The sequence below is a fragment of the Mesocricetus auratus genome, unplaced genomic scaffold, assembly GCF_017639785.1.
Source record: "Mesocricetus auratus isolate SY011 unplaced genomic scaffold, BCM_Maur_2.0 Super-Scaffold_100011, whole genome shotgun sequence".
NCBI classification, from domain to species: Eukaryota; Metazoa; Chordata; class Mammalia; order Rodentia; family Cricetidae; genus Mesocricetus; species Mesocricetus auratus.
The window spans coordinates 59,716,823-59,736,813 of record NW_024429195.1 but is presented as its reverse complement, the minus strand read 5'-3'; the positions used below and the strand labels follow the sequence as shown (position 1 = coordinate 59,736,813).

Genomic DNA, 19,991 nt, shown 5'->3' with positions numbered 1-19,991 from the left:
TCCTCTGTGACTGAGGTGGAGACCTGGGTGACACTCTATGACTGAGGTGGAGCCCTGGGTTGTGCAATAACAGCCAGCAGTATCCTGGTTGGAGCAGATGCCTGAGCCACACTCCTAGTCATGCTTCCCTAACAGTCTGTCTTTTCCTTTGTGGTCTCGGCTCTTGTCTGCCTTTTGCACTCATTAATTACACAGTGCCAATAAATACTCTAAAAGAACAGTGACAAATATAGTCCAGTAAGAAATTGCATTTGTTTCACAACTTTTCTTCTGAATAACATTGGGGGCCCAGGCCAACCTCAGATTTGAAGTTCAGCCATTCAGAAAGAAATGACCCAATCTCTTAATTCAAAAGGAACTATGACTCCAACTAAGACTTTTAGAGGAAGAAGTCACCATTTTCAGAGCACCATCACTTTCCAGACTTTGGGTTTCTTTCTGTCTTCAGAAGCAGGGTTACTAGGATAGCATGGGTACCAGCAGGAGTGTGGCAGGGCTAATAACAGTAGGCAGCAATTAAAAACAGTTTCGGAGGGTATGCTGAGATCCTTCTGAAGATTTGTAAAAATGCTAGGTGCAGACACTTCTGATAAACATCAGAGGATTGCTCTATCATTTTGAGCTGTAGAGATTTTTTTCCCTGTCAGCAAGTAGGAGCTGTCTGGATATCAGATCCTTACAAAGCAGCATTAAATCAGGATAGCAGAGTATCTAGATAGATCTAGACCACTGGTTCTCAATCTATAGGTCATGACTCTTGGGGGTCAAATGACCTTGTACCAGGGGTCATGTAAGACCATTGGAAAACACAGGCATTTACATTAATATGACAGTAGCAAAATTACAGTTATGAAGCAGCAGCAAAGATAATTTTGTGGTTGGGGGTCACCACACTGTGAGGAGCTGTATTAAAGAGACGCAGTATTAGGAAAGTTGAGAAGAACCACGGCTCTAGACTTAAAACCCTTTACAGTGCTTACCACCTCCTCATGGTTAACATAATGAAAACAAAATCAAGTCTTGGGATTAAGAAGACACATATATGCATCTCAGGGACTAATAAACTTGTCAAGTGGAAGCCCTCATAATATTTTAGCAGGTGTTCATCCATTCATATGTTACTTACAAAATTTTCAATAAAATCACTTTATATTTGCATATTATGTTAATTAATGTGAATATAGGCACTAATTTTAATATAACATAAATAAATAAAAATATTCAATTAAGGTTTATTTTGCAACTGAGAAAGTTCATAGAGCTTAACGTGTTTTTCCAACATCATACAACTTCTAACATAGCAGGGTGTGCATTTATTCTATTTTGGCATGCCAGCAGTAGAACTTTACAAAGCAAATGTAATTAATCTCCACAGAGTACCATTTATGCTGAGAGTAATTAGATCAGGAAGTACCCACAAAACTGAAGTCTTTTATAGAGAGCTTATCTTTCATCCTGATTTTATTTTATCACAACAGCTGTAGATCATGACATTTTGGTTGGCTTTTTTTTTTTTTTTTTTTTTTGCTTTTTAAGTTTTGGAGTGTCCATGTTTTAAGCAGTCTAATTAATCACTCTTGAAAAATAAAACTTTTATTAAATTGGATTTCAGCCTTTTGGCATTACGTGAAGCATGTCAGCAGGTTTAAGGATTCCATGAATTTTTCATTCAACCAAAATCTATGACAGGGATTCATTAAACAGTCCACATGCCTATATTATGCTCAGAGAATTCTCTGAAGCAATCTTACTTGGAGACGTGGGCGGTTACTCAGGTTGGTAACTGCCTGGAATGTCTTCACTAGGGGCTTTCTGTATTAAGTTCATCCCAGAAAATTAAGTTGTGACTTTGTGATTAGGGTTTGTTTGTTTGTTTTATCTCAGCAATCTATGGCTTTATTTATGAATGTTAAACTTTGCTAGTTAGGAAAGGGGAGACAAGGCTGGAGTAAGGGGCCTCCAAACTGAGGGCTTTCGGGAAGCTACTGTGAATCTTATCTCAGAATCTCACATTGTTCCCAATATATGCTACAGCAAGCCTTCAGAGCTATTTCCAACAGTGGCAAAAGCCCATGTGCTCACAATGAACTTCCTGATGAACAAGTAAAATAGTAATATTTTAAATAGGCACGTGGCTAGTTCTATTTCTTCCAAACAGTTGCTCAAGAAAACTGTGTGCCTTTAAACTGGAAATAAAGTTTACTGATAGAAAGCACAGTGTAAGGAATTGCAAACTATAAAACATCAGAACAAACAAAAGGAGAAGAAAAGAGAAGTTGAAGGTCAGAATAAACACCCAGGAACATGTTACATGGTAGTCCAAATTCCTCACTGCATGATGCTTCTGTACTGACCCTGAACATACAGAAATACTGAGAGCAGAATGGGAGACGATGGTTCCTTACACAAGCAGGAAGGCATGCAGAAACATTTCTAAGCAGTTGTGCAAATGCAGTTATCTTTGGAAACGGCGCTAAGAGCTGAGATTGAGAAGAAAACTGATTCTTACCATCTGAGACTGACTTCTAGGACATCCATTGATATCTTCCACTTTCTCATTTGCTAAAACCAAGAAATAAAACAAAAGAGAGAAAAAAAGAACAACATGCTTAAGCAATGAAGTGAAACACGCACACACACAAAAAAAGGCAACTTTTAAAATAAAGAAATTAAAAACACCAAGCAGAAATGCCACCACCGCTTCCCCTACTCAGTCTCCCAAGCCATGGACAGGGGAGCACACTTGTCATCAGCCAGCAATTCCATGGGCACAAGTCAAGCAAAGAAAAAAGAAAAGAAAAAAAAAAGTGAGTGAGGAGGAAGTTACTGCGCTGGTTTTCCAGCTTGTGCCAAATGTCTGCTGACATGAACCCTTTCACAACTGTCCCGGCTGGATCAGGGTTCAGTTTCAAGGAATCTCAGGGTAGAAGCTCCTCCAGTTAATGAAAGGCACACATGGGAGGCATATGGCTTCATCAGGCTTTCATTTCTGACGATGCTCTATACATGTAAAGACACAGTTTGAGCTATTTCAAAGCATGGCCAGAACGCCTTTTTCAGTCTCACGTAAACACACTCAATTAAATAGGAGATAGGAACACTCATCTTCTGGCCACATGGCACGACTCTGTATGCATCAGACCTAAACTGCGTGTAGCGAAAGAGCAGCAAGCAGAGCCGCTCCGAGTTGTCAGAGGGCAGGTCTCACCAATGATCTGGATGATCTCAGCCAGAAGGACCCCGTCCGCTATGTCCTGCTGCAAATCCTTAATCAGCCGCTTGTGGCCAGATTTTGCCAGGTAGTGGTTGGCCCAGTCAGTGTAAATCTGTTGAAGACAGGGAGGGAAGAAGTGAGATGGGTTCTGGGAGAAGCGAGACAAGAAAACTGCTCAAGGCAAATGCGAGACTCAAAGGGAAACTGTTCGGGATCACATTCCAGCTAAAGAAGTCACAGCTCCAAAGGAAACAGTTGTAAAGTCATTTTTAAACGGCTCTTTCCCCTACTTATCTCTTGTTTCAAAGGAGGATGAATCACTCCTTTCAAAATCATGGACTAGTCACTTGTGACCAAGCAAAACTCCCTTCCCAGATCACTCCCGAGGCGATTGCTACTGGGAACCAATTTGGATTTCCTCTTTGCTCTTCCCCTCCTCCCTTTTATTTTGAAAATAATCCTGTCTCTGAAAAGGGAAGCCACCTGGACTGATTTAGAGAGGAACTTTGTAAAAATGTGTTTTTCCGAAGAGCCGTTATTGGATTTGCCATCTGAGATACTATATGTGACAATATTTTGGCATCATTTTATGAAATAATTGCAAATGCCTTCCTGTCTAAGAGATCTTGTTTGGACTGTCATCTCTCATTTCGGCCTCTTGAAATGTGTTTGTATTAGAACACGGAGGCAGCAAATGGAGTTACAAAGCAGAAACTATGATGCAGAATAGAGGGATGTACTTCAAGCAACGGGCAGGCAATGAGACTTCCAAACGAGGAGATTCCAGCAACTGGTCACGAAATAAAGAAAAGCTGAAATTTCAAGAATGCCACACACAAAACATAAATGCCACTTTTGTTAGTTTGTGTGTTTTTAATTTGTTAGTCTATCAGACTTGAAGATGTTTCAATGGCATGAGTGGTTCATGAGTAACTTTGTTCCAAAGTAGATGAAGATAAGACATAATATTTAAAAACAGAAATGAGACTAGAGAAAGGGAAACAAATAAACAGAAAGAGGTGGCTGGAATCATGGCTCAGAGGTCAAGAGTAAGTGCCCTTCTAGCATAGTTCCCACTGGGGGCTGCTTGCTGTCACCTGCCATGTGATCTAAGATCCAGGGGCTCTGATGACCTCTTCTGGACTCCTAAAGCATATTCCCATACATAGACATACACCAGTATGCACGATTAAAAGTTAAATCTCTTTTAAAAAGGCATACAAAGTGTGATAAGAAAGAGTGGCATCACAGTTGAGATGCTGGACCTGGATATGAGAAATCTATGAAAGGACCTTCCCCACAGAGCGTGTGACCCAGGCTTTGATGAAACTCAGAAAATGCTGAGTCTGAGGAGAAACTGGCTGACATGGGATGCCTAAATTGAGTAGAACCTGGGTTCAAAGAATGAGTTTTATCTCAAGAGTCACAAGCACTAAATGCCAACAAAGTGCAAAACTACTATTTAAAAACCTTAGGAGCTGGAGAGGCAATCCCAGAGTTAAAAGCACTTACTGGTCTTGCAGAGGACCTAGGTTAGGTTCTAGCACCCACATGGCAGCTCAAAACTGTCTTTAACTCTAGTTCTGAGGGATGGGATGGCTTTTTTGGCTTATTCAGGAACCAAGTATGTATATGAATAACATACATACACATACATGAGTAGAAATTTAAATATATTTAAATTCTTATAGCAATAGAGCTTATATCTGGTACCTTTCATAGGCAAGACACACACTTTACCATTGTGCTATACCTTTAACCCCTTTTTTATTTAGAGGTAAGATCTCCCTAACTTGACTGGGTTGGTCCTGAATTTACACAGTAGATTATGAAGGCATTGACATTGTTATCTTCCTGTTTCAACCAATGGAGTAGCAGTATTACAGAGCTAGAAACCAAGATCTGGCTATTTCTGAGAAAGCAAATATATATGTTGTAATTAGCAAATCAGAAGTGTATGAGACAAAACAAAACTGGGACAGTTTCCTGGAAGTTCAACCCTTCATACTTTTGAGCAACTTGCTACAAAATGTCCTATAATGAATATGCCTAAACCATAATTTACAAAATTATAGCACATTTTTATATATACATACATGTGTGGGGGTGAGAGGCAGACAGACAGACAGATACACAGACACAGCAACACACAGAGATAGACACACAAACAAAGGCACACTCATACCCAGACACAGACACAGACACAGACACATACATACAGACACACACAACACATACTGCATTAGGTTCAAAATTAAAGCTGCATTCTATAAATGTTGCTTTTTATGTAACAATAATTTAATACAAATTCTAAAAGCCATTTCATGTATACTTATGTCAACATTCTTGATAATATATTGTATAAAATCTCAGTTCCCCTTTAAAGAATAATTAATATTTCTGATTATGATTTTACTATATTTACAATTGAATGTGCATATATATATATATGTATATATACATATAATATAAACTCAGAGATCTCTGAATACTAATACACTGATACTTTTATATGGTTAAACATTTTAGGGCTAGGGTTAGATACTAAGCAGACACTAAGTAAATACATTCCAAAAGTATTAAAACACAGGAGATATATTCTTAGAAAATATCAGGGAGCATCTAAGGTATATCTGGTGATACTTATTTACTTCGATAAGAGAATAACTGAAGGTGTATAAATACATACAAAAGATCATGTTGGTGAAGAGCCACTTAATTTTTCGTATCTATGATCTATCTGTATTATCTGTGAAGTGACTCAGCTGTGACTCTCTTGCCTGCTTGAGGGATCCTTTTCTTCCTATTGGGTTGCCTCATCCAGCCTTGATATGAGGGTTTATGCTGAGTCTTATTGTACTTTGTAATGCTATGTTCAATTGATATCCCTGGGAGGCCTGCTCTTTTCTGAAGAGAAATGAAAGAACAGCGAATCTGGGAGAGCTGCAGGGGTGGGGGACTGAGAGGAGGTAAGGGAGGGGAGGCTGCAGTTGGGATGTACTGTATGAGATAAAAATAAAGGAAGAGAAAAGAAGGACTTATGGCTCCCTCTAAGTCACTTATCTGGTGAAACATATGGTTTTATTATATGATTAGAAATATTTCTTTTGCTGTTTGGAAAGATTTACAAAATTTAAAGCATTAAGTATTCTCCTGCAACTGCACTTCATTCAAGTAATAGAGTTCTAAGTTCACCATTCTAGGTGAAAGAATGGCTGGAGTTGGATTGTAGCAGTCGCCCCACAGACTGGGGTCACCAAGCCACCATGTGACTTTAAAGGACCTCAAAGAGGAGACTGGGGTCTGGAGTCAGACAAATCTGAAATGAGCCCCTGGAGAATTTATCACCACTATGAATTTAGGAAAGTCATTTACCCTTTCTGACTTATAAAATAGGGCAGATAATAAACCTTGCATGGCAAAACTATGCCAAGTTCAACAAATTAGCGCCTCCCTAAAGTGTGTGAACACAGAGTTACTCCTGAAGACTTCCCTGACATATGGCTAGCATTGTGACATCTAGCTGTACCTTGCTGGGTTTTACTTGTTCAGGTTATTGTTTCACAGAGGCAAAGCAACTGGAAAAACCAAGGCAAAGGCTGAAGAAATTGCAGTGCTGACTTCTGTCTCTATACATCTGTCTGTCTGTAAGATACTTATCTTCTAATTAACTGGCCCTTCTGGTTTCTCTGCCTCCTGAACTAGGAGACTACTGAATTATAATGGTCATATGAGTTCACCTCAGTGTCTCTACTAAAGGCCATTTGCATTACCTTCCATGCTGCATGGATTTTATTTTAGGAGGACACTAGCTGACATGAAAAAAAATGCTAATTTAAATAACAAACCAAATGAGGCAAGTAAATAACAAAACAACGATTTTACCCTCCAGGTGCATGCATGCAAATCTTTCAGGGAATTTAGGGAAACAGATGGAAGGAAGTTATTTGGGCTTAACCACAGATAAGAAAGCCTCACACAGATCCTGCAGACCTCGGTTGCTTGCCCCTGGGTTTTCTCCAGGGGATTGAAAACCTGAGGTCTTTGCCTGAAAGTTTGCTTAGATCACTGCCCTGACTTACGTTGAGGTCAGCAAAATCAGTAACTGAATAAATGAACTGAAAGCTCGTTTCTGCTTAAAAATCACACATGCAAACTTTTGGTAAATTATCCTTTTCCATGAACATGTGCATTTTCTGTAGGTAAAAGAAATGATAGCCTACAAGGAAACCACAATAGAAGGGCAAACTATATATCCCAAAGGAATGCTATAATATACCCTGAAGAACATAAAACAATTACAATACGAAATATAATTATATATTACAAATGATAAAATATATTTTACATAGATTATTTACTTACTCACTTATTCATTTATTCAAGATCTAGTTATATATCTCAGGCAAATTCCAAATTCATTTTGTTGCCCTGAATGGCCTTAAAAATGTAGGGTTACAGGCATGCAACACCTTTCCCAGATTGTTTCTTAAAATGCTTAAATTGAGACAATGTGACTTGGAGAAAACAGTGGGGAAGATGAGGCACTGGACACGGATAGAAGATGTGGTAAGAGATCAAAACACTCACCAGTAAACTTTCTGTTATGCTCTGAGGAGAGAGAATGCAAACAAGCCTGTCAACTTCCATTAAGTTCTGTTATTCGAGCCGATGCGGAGGGATGATAAATTATGTTCTGATGCTGGATTTGGGCTACAATTTCCTTTGGTTCATTCACACACAACACAGTCATTGTATGTAACTCCTTAGCTCCAGTTGATTGAGTTACAAAGTGTGTTATATTTCCCAGGACTATACTATGAATTAATTGCAGGTCTTGACTGAAGAAATTGGTATAAATGGGAGTAATATAGAATAGGATACAAATTCAACTTTTGGCAACTTCTATAGGAGCTCCCTGAGTATTTTTATCATCAAACTTCAGGCCAAAGCTTCAAAAGCTCAAATATTGCTAACTCCTAACTTCCAAAGTCCATTTTCTTCAAATGTTTTGACTAACAAATACTATATACATCGCTATGAATTATACTTTGGAAAATAGAGGAAAATTAGTAAGATTAAATTGAACAAAAGCTAATCAGAAATTATATTGCAAGAATACATGTATATATTTATGCATATATATGTAAACTCATTGACAGTAATTAGAATAATTTTTTACCTATTACACGATATGTATTATTTGGATGGCATTTGATAGCTTTAAGTTCTGCCACTTCCCATCTATGTAAAGTGTTCTGTGTTTTCTGTTTGTGTTCTGACAAATAAAGCTTGCCTGGAGACCAGAGGGTGGAGCTGACCACAGAAGCTGGGCAGTGGTGGCTCACACCTCAGGAGGTGGAGACAGGAAGTGATAAGGTGGACTGGAGACAGGATCTTGGCCCCCTTTTGGTCTAAGGATCCGAGAGGTTAGAGACCTCTGGTGACTACTCCTCTATTTCTCTGGTCTTTCAGGATATTACCCTGGTATCTGGCTAAGTTTTTTTTTTTTTTATTGATCAGACGAATTAGATTTATGCTTCATAAGGTCCATGACTGACTACTCACTCAGCACCAGGGCTCCTCATTCTTAAAGAAGGCAGTCTTAATGTTACCCCTGAACAAAATTACTCTGAAGAGTTAATGAAATCAGACATAGCCTTTCACATAATACAATTATTAAATTGTAAATATATTGTAACTAGTTTGCTATTTTGAAACATATTAATTATAGTGAGAATTTTAATAATTTTTAAAGAACCACTATTATTGTCAACTTCTTAAACCCATGTTATCCATCTAATTACAATAAAGTGAAATAATTAATGAAATCAGATGCAAGCTGTAATGACCTCTTAGGAATATGCCCTTATAATATTTATCATTTATTTTATTTCATTATTGTTGAAAACAAATGGTTTTCACGCAATACATCTTGATTATGGTTGGTCCTCCCCCAACTCCTCCCAGATCTCACCACCTCTCCATTTCCACATTCATTTCTTTCTTTCATTAGAAGACAAACAGGCATCTAGAATAATAATATTAACAAAATAAGATTAAAAATGTAAAAGGAACAAATGAGCCAGAATTTGATAAAACACACAAGAAAAAGAGCCAAAGGAAACACATATACATGTTGACACATATATTCCCAGTTACAGAAAGCCCATTAAAAACAAAATTGGAAATCATAAAATATAAGAAAGAGACTATAAAATTAAAAGAAAAAGGAGTATAATGTTCATAAAAAAAAAGATGCCAGACAAAGTATTATGAAACAAAAAAAGCCTCCAAAAATACCATTTAGTTCATTTTGTCTTGGCAACTACAGCTGGCCATAGGGACTTGCCCTTACATGTGGTTTGTATGTATACCTAGTGAGACTCTGTTGGAGAAAACTGAATTTTCTTATGTGAGTGGTTATCAATTGGAGTTAGCTTCTGGGTTAGGGATAGGGCTTGTGTCCACTTCTCCTCTCAACATCCCCATCTGGACCCCATCTGGCTTAGACCTGTTGCCTGCTTGGCATAGTCTCTGTGAGTTCATGTGTGTGTCATACCATACTTATTTTGAAATACCTGCTTTTTTTGTCTTTTAAATAGCTGTTCTAACTTGATCATGTGGGAAATCCTGGAATTTTGGTTGCAAAAATCTCAATAAACTACAAAGGAATGGGTACACTTAGATCATTAACAGCAACTGAAGAGAAAGTGATGTAAACATTCCTGGGAACTAAACATTAGAAGCAAACAAAGGACCTGAGGAAGAACCTAAAGGGCACCCCTTTGGGCTGAGTTTCAGAGGAGCATTTGGCCCTGAGAAGGAAGAATAAATCACAAAGCATTCCCACCCCTCCCCCCAACACCACCAAAAGCTTCTGAGGAAAGAAAGCCTTGAGCCCAGAAGTAAATTGAAATCAAAACAAGGAAGGCAAATAGAAGTGACACAGGGAAGAAGGAAGACCTAGAGGATACAGAGGATGCTAACTCAAGTCTGACAGGCATCATTAAATTTGAGCACTTATGAGTCAACAGTGGAGATGTTGGCTTTACCCCCGCTGTTATGATAAATAGCAATCTTGTACACTGACCAGCAGATAGCCTCAGAGAGAAAGAGAGGAAAAGGGAGAACCTGGAAATAGGTGAGTGTTTTTTCCTCAAACACTGAATTTTAAACTATATGTAACTAAGCCGCTTCCAAAATGGAGCAGTATATTGGCGCATATGATACAAAACCTTAGTCTGGAGAGAAATATATTACTTATTTATTTAATAAATCATGCATATGTTTTGATCAAATCTACCTACTGTTTCCTTTCTTCCAATTCTTCACCTATCCTCCATCACTTTTCATTGCCAACTCTTTTAGACCTACTGAGTCACAGATGCTGTATGGGAATGGTTATCTATTGGAGCACGAGTAGCTTCTCAGTGTCAGCATCCCCAAATAAAGCTGGCCCTCCCTACTTCAGCATCCTGTTATTGTCAGTAAAGGTGTGGGACTTCATGACTCCCTCCCCTATCCCTGCTAGTATTTTCATTGGCTTGGTCTTGTGTAGGTTTTGTGAATTAAGTCACGGTTGTACTGAGTGTTCAATGGGCCCCGTTATGTCTGGCAAACACATTTTGCAGTAGATATCTACTACCCCTGGCTATCATCTTTTCACTCCTTTTCCATGATGATCTAACTATACAATTTGTTTATGTCTTTGAAGTTTTGCAGACTTTCATCTAATGAAAAAGAAATCATGAATGGTCAGACCTGGTAGACAAAGAAAGTTGGAAAATCACTTTGGTTTGAAGACACAAGATGTGCTTTTGCTTAGTTTGAAAAAGGTGATCACAGACTAAACTTTATTTTTTTATTTTTTTATTTTTTTATTTTTTGCAACACAACAAATCGCCTTTATTTCGGTATGCATCCACATTTCAACAATTAGTGGTCCTGAACAGAGTGGGGAGCGTGGCCACGAGCCAGGAGGTCAGGCCCACCGATCTGAAAACCCATGACACGGAGCTCCTCCTGGTCCCTGCCGAGGGTCTGAGAAGCAGCACCCCTGAAACCTGAGTCTGCAGGGTCAGGGCCTGTGTTCCAGCTGTCAGGCTCCAAGTCAGACCTGACGGGTGGCCAGGGCGTCCTGTCCAAACCACTTCAGTGTGTAAAGCAAAGCGGCTACGAGAAAGGGACGACTCAGTGCCCTGCGCTGACGACTCTCCGCACGGCCTTCCTTAGGCCCTGAGCGCTGGCGGGTTTGTCCCAGCGACTGACTGCTCTGTTCACCGAGACCTGAGCCCAGAGTGCATCGGCTGATGGTGGCAGCGGGGCTGAGGGCCCGGAACCCCCTTCCCAGGCTGGTGGCTAGTGAACGTGTGGTCCAGAGCTGAGGAAGAGGCCAGGCTGTTCCAACCTCATCTCACGGCTCTGGCCACAGCAAGTGTGGGGTGGTGATGGGCAATGGGGGAGTTGGGGGAGAGCAGCACCCCTTGATGAAGGTGGGGAGACGGGAAGCCCTGAATTCCTCACCCACGGCCAATTTCAGAGGGAGGGAGGGTTACAATCTAAGCTTTGGCCAAGGGCAGGAGTGGGGGAGCAGAGCGGGGGGGGCAATGGCTTGGAAGGGGCATCACTTAAGACTTATGAAAGCAGGGGTGAAGCCAAAGCACCCCCAAGCCCAGCAGTAGTCCCACGGCTGCTACCTGAAGCCTTCCCGTCTATTCTAAGGGCTAGCACACAGCTGTGGCGGGGGGGCGGAGGGGGCAGGCCCAGGCCACGTGTCAGCAGCAGGAGATTGTGTGACGTGTCTGTTCACAGTTGCGTTAGCTGTGCCCACCACTCCCAAAGGAAACCGATTTCAACACACCTTCTTGATCCCAGAAGTTCAACTAGGCAGCCAGCGGTTACACTCGACAGATGTTACACAGCACAACTTAGGTATTTCAAATGGACAAGAAATTAGTATCAGAACAGTGTCTCAGGATGAAGTCCCAATGGAGCGTCCTCTCCAGTACTTTGAGGTCTACAAGATGAATCTAGAAAATTCACTACTGTGGAAAATAAGACTTAGGTTGGATTGGGGAGGGGAGGCCGGGGCCTTGGTGACTAATTGCTGTAACACTGTCCTTCTGGCGGCTGTGGCAGCTTCATGTTCTCTTTTGACATCATCAGGCGCCGAAGCTCCTGCAGGACGACTTTGATGCTGTGGGAATTCTGCCACTTTGCCAGCACTGCTGTGGCCCTTGGGTCCACCACTCCATTCGAACTACTCACGCCGCTCATATTGACTTTTGTTACAAATCTTACAGATGGGGGCGCTTCTGGGTATTTAGGTCCACATTCTATTTTAAGGCTGTATATTCGGTTTTCATAAATTGTTCTTGGAGGCCCAATTATCATCCCTGTCCATCTCGTAAGTGTCATGTCTTCGTCGTCCTCTAGACCCCAGCTAACTGTGCCGTCGCCTACTCCTTTCTGGCCTTCTTCCAGCTCTTCCAACAGTCGGAAATTTCGAGGGACTTTCACTCCCGAGCCTGTGGTGGCTGCCATCTTGCGTCGCTGTCGTTCCCAGACTAAACTTTAAATTGGCTACAGAACTAAGGGGTCAAAGGACCAATGGATTTCCATTCTTATTGTGGATTGCTAAGGTTTTGATGTGATTTTCCCCTGAAGAGCTCATATTGAGCCTTAGTCCTATTTGTGACTATACAGACATGGGGTTATTTAAGAGATGGAGCTTAGTGGCAGGTATTCAAGGTCACTGAAGACATGTCATCGAAAGGATCATTATCCCAAGTCTCCTGAGTTATTACTTGTAAATGAAGTTCTTAATTGTTCTAAATAATGCAAACCTGGAGTCAGATATAGAGAGCAATGCTGACAGATCAGAGAGAAGAGGGAGCAAGCCAAAACCATCTTTTTGCTTCCCAGTAGGAAAGAGAAAGTGTTCCTGTTTCTTGCCACTTAGATCCTCTCTCTGCCCAGTCATCTAACTTCCATTCTGTCTATACAGACTTCCAGACCTACATGGATGTAAGTTACATCCTCTGATCGTAAGACAAGCTTTATTTGCACAAGCAAGATGTCACCACTATAAACTGCTATAAAATTCTGGAGGAAGGTGGTTTCCAATCTCAAGCACTATGCAAACTGCCAGATAAAACAGAAAAATAAACAGATAAAAACTCATACAAAGTGCTATGAAAAAATATTTCTCAGGCATACCCTTTTGGGAATATACAGATGAAAATAAGAAAATTCAACAATCAGATGACCAAATATGGGAGAGAGGCAAAAGACATTTTCAGGTGCATGACAAGACTACATCTCATCTACCCGAGAGCTATCATTTGGACGGAACATAGAGAGCTGACTTTAGAATTGCTGACAGTAAGGAAATACTACAAGTAACATAAGTTCTGACAGCTCAGATAAAGAAAATTTTACTGAGATGAACTTTACAGAGCTGCTGGAAACCATAGAAAAACTTGGACTTGAGTTTTTTAAATTCTAAATTAAAAAGTGTCCCATGATTATTAGTGGTAGGCTAAAAAAGGACAACAAATTTTGCCTTTAAAAATTACTGTAATCGTGGTGTATTGTATGTGGTTTGGCAGTAAGGAATATTTACATGGAAATAATTTAAATATATGGATTTAGATGAAAATTATATTGTAAGTATATTGGAAACAGAACAAATGGGACAGAAAGGAGAAAGGAACTAAATCTCATGCTTTCATAAAATCAACAGAGTATCTCTATAATGCATTCATTAATATTATGGCATAGCACTTGGAGACGTTGAAATGAAAGTCTTAGAAATTGTTAAATAGTGCAAATTTGGTTTCCTATGTTGTGGAAAGGAAGGGGTGGGGGCCAAAAGTTGGCTTGTGCTTTATTCAGCTACAAGACATCTTTTTGAGACCCTTGGTTTTATTTTCTTAAACGGTTGCTTTGTGTTCATGGTGTCTGTGCACCACGTGCATGAAATGCCTGTGAAAGCCGGAAGAGGTCATCAGATGCCTTGGGAATGGAGTTAGGATGCTTGCTAGACTCCATGTGGGTGCTGGGACTAGATCCAGGTCCTCAGGAAGATCACCTAGCACTCCTAACTGCACAGTCATTTCTATAGCCCCAACTGTATGGCTCATGAAGCTATTCCGTGTTCATTATCTGATAGTTACTTAAATTACTCTTTTGAAAATGAAGATATTGAAAGAGCCTGAGTGAGAGAGAATGGCCATAAGGCAAAGGAATGGGGCTCTAGGAAGGGGATGCTCCGTCAACAGTCAGCAGGGCATGGAGGTCAATCAGGGGCACTCAGTGGAGAAATCAACTTAGCAGACACTGAATAGAGACTGGTTGAAAGCTGTCAACAGGGAGTTCACAGATATTTTCCTAGAGCTGCTCAAAACAGGCTAATACAAAACAATTAAAAAGTGCATTGGCCTAGGATCTCTCTCAATAGTAGAATGCTTTCCTAGAGAACCTAGGGTCAATTCCCACTATGACTGGTCCCCAAAGAGACAGACAAACACACCCCACAGAGATTCCAGTAGAGCCAAGCATGGAAGTGAGTATCTATAATTCTAGTAATAAGAGACGGGGAAGAAAGAAGGGGTCAGGAATTAATAGCCAGACGCAGTTATTTAGAGAGCTCAAAGCCACCTTGAACCACTCGAGATAAAAAAGAACCCAAAATGCACACTGACTCATTTGTAATGTTTAAAAATATATTATTTGACTGCCTATCAATATAAGTGTGGCATACACCATGAGTGCTGTTAATTTCTTTACATGTGTGATTATAAATTTGAAAGAAAATAATGAGACTCACATTTATAAATACCACTTTCTTTTATTATCATACTGACCTTAAGACTTTTTTCATTTTTAATTTTTTTTTACATTCCAACAACAGTTCTCCCTCCCATGCCTCCTCCTGTCCCCCTCACTCCCCCCCCACCCCACATGACTTCCTCCCTAACATGTCACACCTTGGCAGCCTACTGTGGTGACCTTTACCATAGATCCAGAGTAAGTGAGTCGTATCAACAGCAAACTAGACTCTCATGCCCATACCTTTCTTTGATGTCATAGAACAGAAATTAGGTGGATATTTTTACTTACAACTGCATCTATCATTTTAAATTCACAGCATGATTTGTCACTTTGGAATCTCCTGGTGTCTCTCTGTTTTCATACCGGACATCGGAAATTTTTATATGAACAGAAATAGATATATACGTAAACTGATATGAAAGGAAGGGGAAGGGTGTACAGACTAACTATAGTACAGCCTGAATGTTTTTCATACGTAGTTTCCTTATAGAGAAAATAACAGGCCAGACATAAACTGTCCCATCCACCACCAGATGAAGTCAGCCGGTATTTATGGGGGAAGTGCTGTGTTTGCCATTGTGGCCACAGCATAAATGCTAATGTCCATAGTTTGTCCTTGAGGAGGGTCAGAGAGAAGGAAATGGTAAGTGAGCAGATTCTGCAAACCTTGCAGATGTCCCTCAAATGATGACTGCCTGGACTCCCTCCCCTTCGGCTTGCCCAGGGTATCTCAGCACTGCCCTCTGTCCATTTACCCTCCACATTCTCATTAGGTCTTCAGACACTCATCTGAAGCCACGTTTTCCACTCTCTAGCCTTTCTTACTATTTCAAACGTGCTGAATCCTTTGGCAACTTAGTCAGCATTTCCTTCCCTAACCTAAGCATCCCAATCACCCGGGGCAAATTTCACAGTCAGAGTGGACAATCAATCAAAACAGCTTGGGAGAAATCAAATGCGCAATGAAGAACCGTCTACATGGCCTCTGACCCATGGATGACCTGATGGATGATCTTTCACCCTACAGATAGCATACTTTTAATTAGTTTTAGAAAAGGAGGTGAATGCTATAATTATATGGCACAATCATTTACTTCATTCAATGCACTTTCATTGCTACCAGCAACCTGATAAGTCTGCATAGAGTTCTTCATAACACTGTGTTGAGAACAAGGTACTTCTCTCACTACTGCACAGTGTTTGAATCATCCAGGGAAGTTCCCTGAGAGTATCACAATTCCCTTATAAAGAAAAAGATCCTGAGTCAAGGGTGAGACGTTTTTCCCAAGCTGATGGTAGTTAAACACCATACAGAAAAAAAGGCCTCTGGCTCATAATTTGTGCTCTTGGTGCACACAAAAGGAATATGTCACTAATGACATGTCCTGAACTCTAATCTCCTCCAGCTATTCCCACTATGCAAGATAGCCATCTCAAAATATGGGGAAAAGGCTCCTTGGCTGTTACCATATCTGGCACTTAAAGAGAACACCGAGAAGAATACACATTAATGGTTTGTAAATATTTAACAAGGCAAAGACAATCTACATATGTGGAACAAAAATATATTTTTTAACAACAGTACAAAAACTTGCAGATTCTATTTTATTTTAGGATAACAAAATAAAACAACATGAGTTTTTAAGAAACTTATTTTCCAATTTCGGATCATAGTCTGCTGCACCCATAAACTGGTGTCTAAACCAATTATCATCAGAGGGACTTCATCTAGCAACCAGTTGGTACAGATGCGGAGAACCACAACCAAACACCAGGCAGAATCCGGGAAACCCTGCAGAAGAGGGGGAAGGAAGGAACGTTGGAGCCAGAGGGGTTGAGGACAACAGAAGAACGTGTTCACAGGATCAAATAAGCAGGGCACATAGGGGTTCACAGAGACTGAAGTGACAATCATGTACTCTGTGAGGGTCTGAGCTAGGTCCTCTGCATTTGTTACGGCTGTGTAGCTCGGTGTTCTTGTGGGACTCCTAACAGTGTGAGTGTGGGTCTCTGACTCTTTTATTTAAACTCTGGACCCTTTTCTTCCTACTGGGTTGCCTCATCCAGCTTTGCTATGAGTGCTTGTGCCTAGTCTTATTGTTATTTGTTATGCTGTGTTTGGTTGATATCCCCGAGAGGCCGGCTCCTTTTTCTTTACTCTTTTTTTTAAAAAAGAAATGGAGGAGAAATGGATCTGGGGGAGAGGGGTGGGAAGAGAGGACTGGGAGGAATCGGAGGAAAAGAAACTGTGGTAGAGATGAAATGTTTGAGAAAGTAATAAAAAATAAAATCTTAATTTTGTTCTTGTTTCATAAATTGATACAAGTGATAGAGCTAAATTAAATATAAAATTGGTAATCTACACTCCAAAGATCAAATGACATGCTAGAAAATATGTTTAAGAAATAATGAAACCCAAAGCTACAGAAGGCTAAATATGGCTAAGTCAGATTTCCAGCCTTCTAGTTTGAGTATTTAATATCTCACTGTAACAATTAGTGACTAACTGATTGACAGACCCCCTTTAGCACAAGCCAATACTTTGCAAGGGTAGAGCCTAGACCATCATGATAAGAGTCATCTATGAACTTTTATAGGATCACACTGCCTGGATCCACCCAAATCTACTGTCTCACAGGCTGTGAATGGTGGAGCCAGCAAACTGTCTTAAGGAGGCCCCTATCTGGTTCTAACATGGGCTACTGTTTACAAATACTAGCATGGATAAATACTATTTACAAATCAAAAGCAATTTGATTAAACAGCTAGGCTTCTTTCAACACACAATGAACATGTGTTTCTGTATCCATAGACTCTATAGTAATACCCCTAACTTCTCTCATATCCACCAATAAAACACAAGGCCACAACAGGGTGAATGCAAATGTTCTTTGCAAATCATCCATTCCTGTTTTAAGCCCTTCAAACCATTAGTGATAAAGTTGATAAATTTTCTCAAGAGAAAGAAATACCATTCTTTTATTTTCTATATTCTCTTGCCTTTTTTCTTTTAGTTCTTAATTTCTTTATTATTGATCAGCACATGGGAGAATCATATTTACAGAACTAAACTCAGCAGCCCAGTGAAATTTGCCATTTTTATTTATTTCTTGCTGCATGGGTTCTAAATGAGCAAACAAACAAAAAACAAGCCAAAAACTGTTTGAAAGGTTTTACATATACATACACACATGTATATATATGTACATATATATATGTATACACATATATATTAAACACACATATGCAAATATATATAAATATATGTATGTACAGACATTTATATACATAAATACAGACATATATATGCATATACATATGTGTACTTATATATAAACATTGTACATGGTGACTTCTGGCTCTGTCTCTTTTCTAAGGTCACCTTAAAAAATAGAATTATTTTGTAAGTTACACACAATGTATCTATCTGCCTCCCTTTTCTCTTCTGCAACACGTTATAGCTACATAGAACCACTGGGTGGAGCTAGATGAACATGCCTGTAAGACAATCAGCCAACAAATGTGTCTGAGGGTTTTGTCACACTGCAAAGCCAAACAGTTCACATAATGAGAGAGCCCACAGGACCACAACTGACCTCAAATGTCATATTAACAGCTACCTTGAAAGCCTTCAAATTTCATCTTAAAATCCCTTCATTTTAAATGGACCACAATTGCTACATTGCTGAAGATATTGTATGAATCCCTAACAAATTATCAAACTTTATGAAGTAAAGTGGAAAATAAGAATGAAAAAAATACAAAATACAAAATGACACAATATGTCTTACTGTGCTTATACACATGCAGGTTCAAGTCTCCAAATTATTTTATGAAGAATATCTTTTTTATGAACTTTGTCCTGTATTGAAACAGTTTCTTGAGAAATACATGCAACATAGACTAAAACATTTTTTAGAAACACAGAAAATACAAGCAATGAATATTTTTCCAAGACAGGGAAGTTGACTTAAACTGATGTGTAATTTAGCCAATCCCTTAACCTCTCCTCTTCAGCCTATTGCCCCTCCCTGTAGAGTTAAATTGCTGAAGGGTTTCGGGGTAGAAAGTTTGGAGCCTGCAGTCAGCTCAGCACTCGGCAGCTCTCCCAGTCCCGCCACTTACTACTGGGGCTAGATTTTCCTTCTCGAAAATGCTGGGATCAGATTCTTATCTGCCCTGCCTATCTCACAGCGAGGATTAACTGTAATGGGAAACATCTGTAAAAGCAAAGTTCATCACGCAACATGAAGTATCACAATTGTAATTATTGGAATGTAGTATCTATGACTTACTTTTAAAATCTATTCTACAATAATAGAATGCTTTCAATGTTTGTTTTCAAAGCTTTCCATTTTAAGCCATTGTACATGTCAGTACTAAGACAACTTGCTTGATTTTAATTATATTCTTAACAAACATAATTTATTTTCACACACTACCTTGATTCTGAAGATATTCTCTGCCCATACTTAATACATACCAAGGAAAAATATATTCACTTATGAATTCAGACACAAACCTCTACATATTTCTTTGTAGCCAATTGTCTTGGAGCAGGAGAGATAGCTCAGTGTACAGGATGCTTGCACGGCAAGGATAAGGACCTAAGTTTCCATTGCCAGCACACATACAAAAGCTATGCATAACAGTACAAGTCTGCAACCCTAGCACAGGATGATCAGAGGTAAAAGGACTCTGGGGGCTCACAGGTCAGCCAGTGTAGTCATCTGAGAGAGTTCCAGGTTTAGTGAAAGATCCTTTCACAAGACTGTAAAAGGGATATTGACAGAAGATGACTGTTGACATCAACATCTGCACACATACATGTGCACACAGACTTCAACACATACATAGACATGTCACCATACACATTTAACTGCAGTGCTTTTCTTATGCATTCAAAACTGACTTTAAAACGTTGTCTCAATGATATGAA

The 19,991-nt window shown here is 39.7% G+C and overlaps 2 protein-coding genes across 8 annotated transcripts in view; both read right to left on the bottom strand.

The window, feature by feature from the left end:
• Positions 1-19,991, bottom strand: part of Nav3 (neuron navigator 3) — a 698,200-nt gene that overhangs the window by 221,812 nt on the left and 456,397 nt on the right. For 6 of the 7 annotated variants that reach the window (XM_013111900.3, XM_040754919.1, XM_040754921.1 and 3 more), the window contains 2 exons: positions 3,209-3,326; positions 2,510-2,562 (listed from right to left, as the gene is read on the bottom strand). In XM_013111900.3, the coding sequence (XP_012967354.2) occupies positions 2,510-2,562; positions 3,209-3,326 (171 nt within the window). Of the gene's footprint in view, positions 1-2,509; positions 2,563-3,208; positions 3,327-19,991 lie in introns of those variants that run through there. The other variant, XM_040754925.1, reaches the window with a different exon arrangement.
• Positions 11,098-12,797, bottom strand: LOC121143289 (ubiquitin-conjugating enzyme E2 variant 1). Its single transcript, XM_040754926.1, has one exon. It carries the CDS (start codon positions 12,758-12,760, stop codon positions 12,317-12,319), a length of 444 nt encoding a protein of 147 aa, XP_040610860.1. The 5' UTR covers positions 12,761-12,797; the 3' UTR covers positions 11,098-12,316.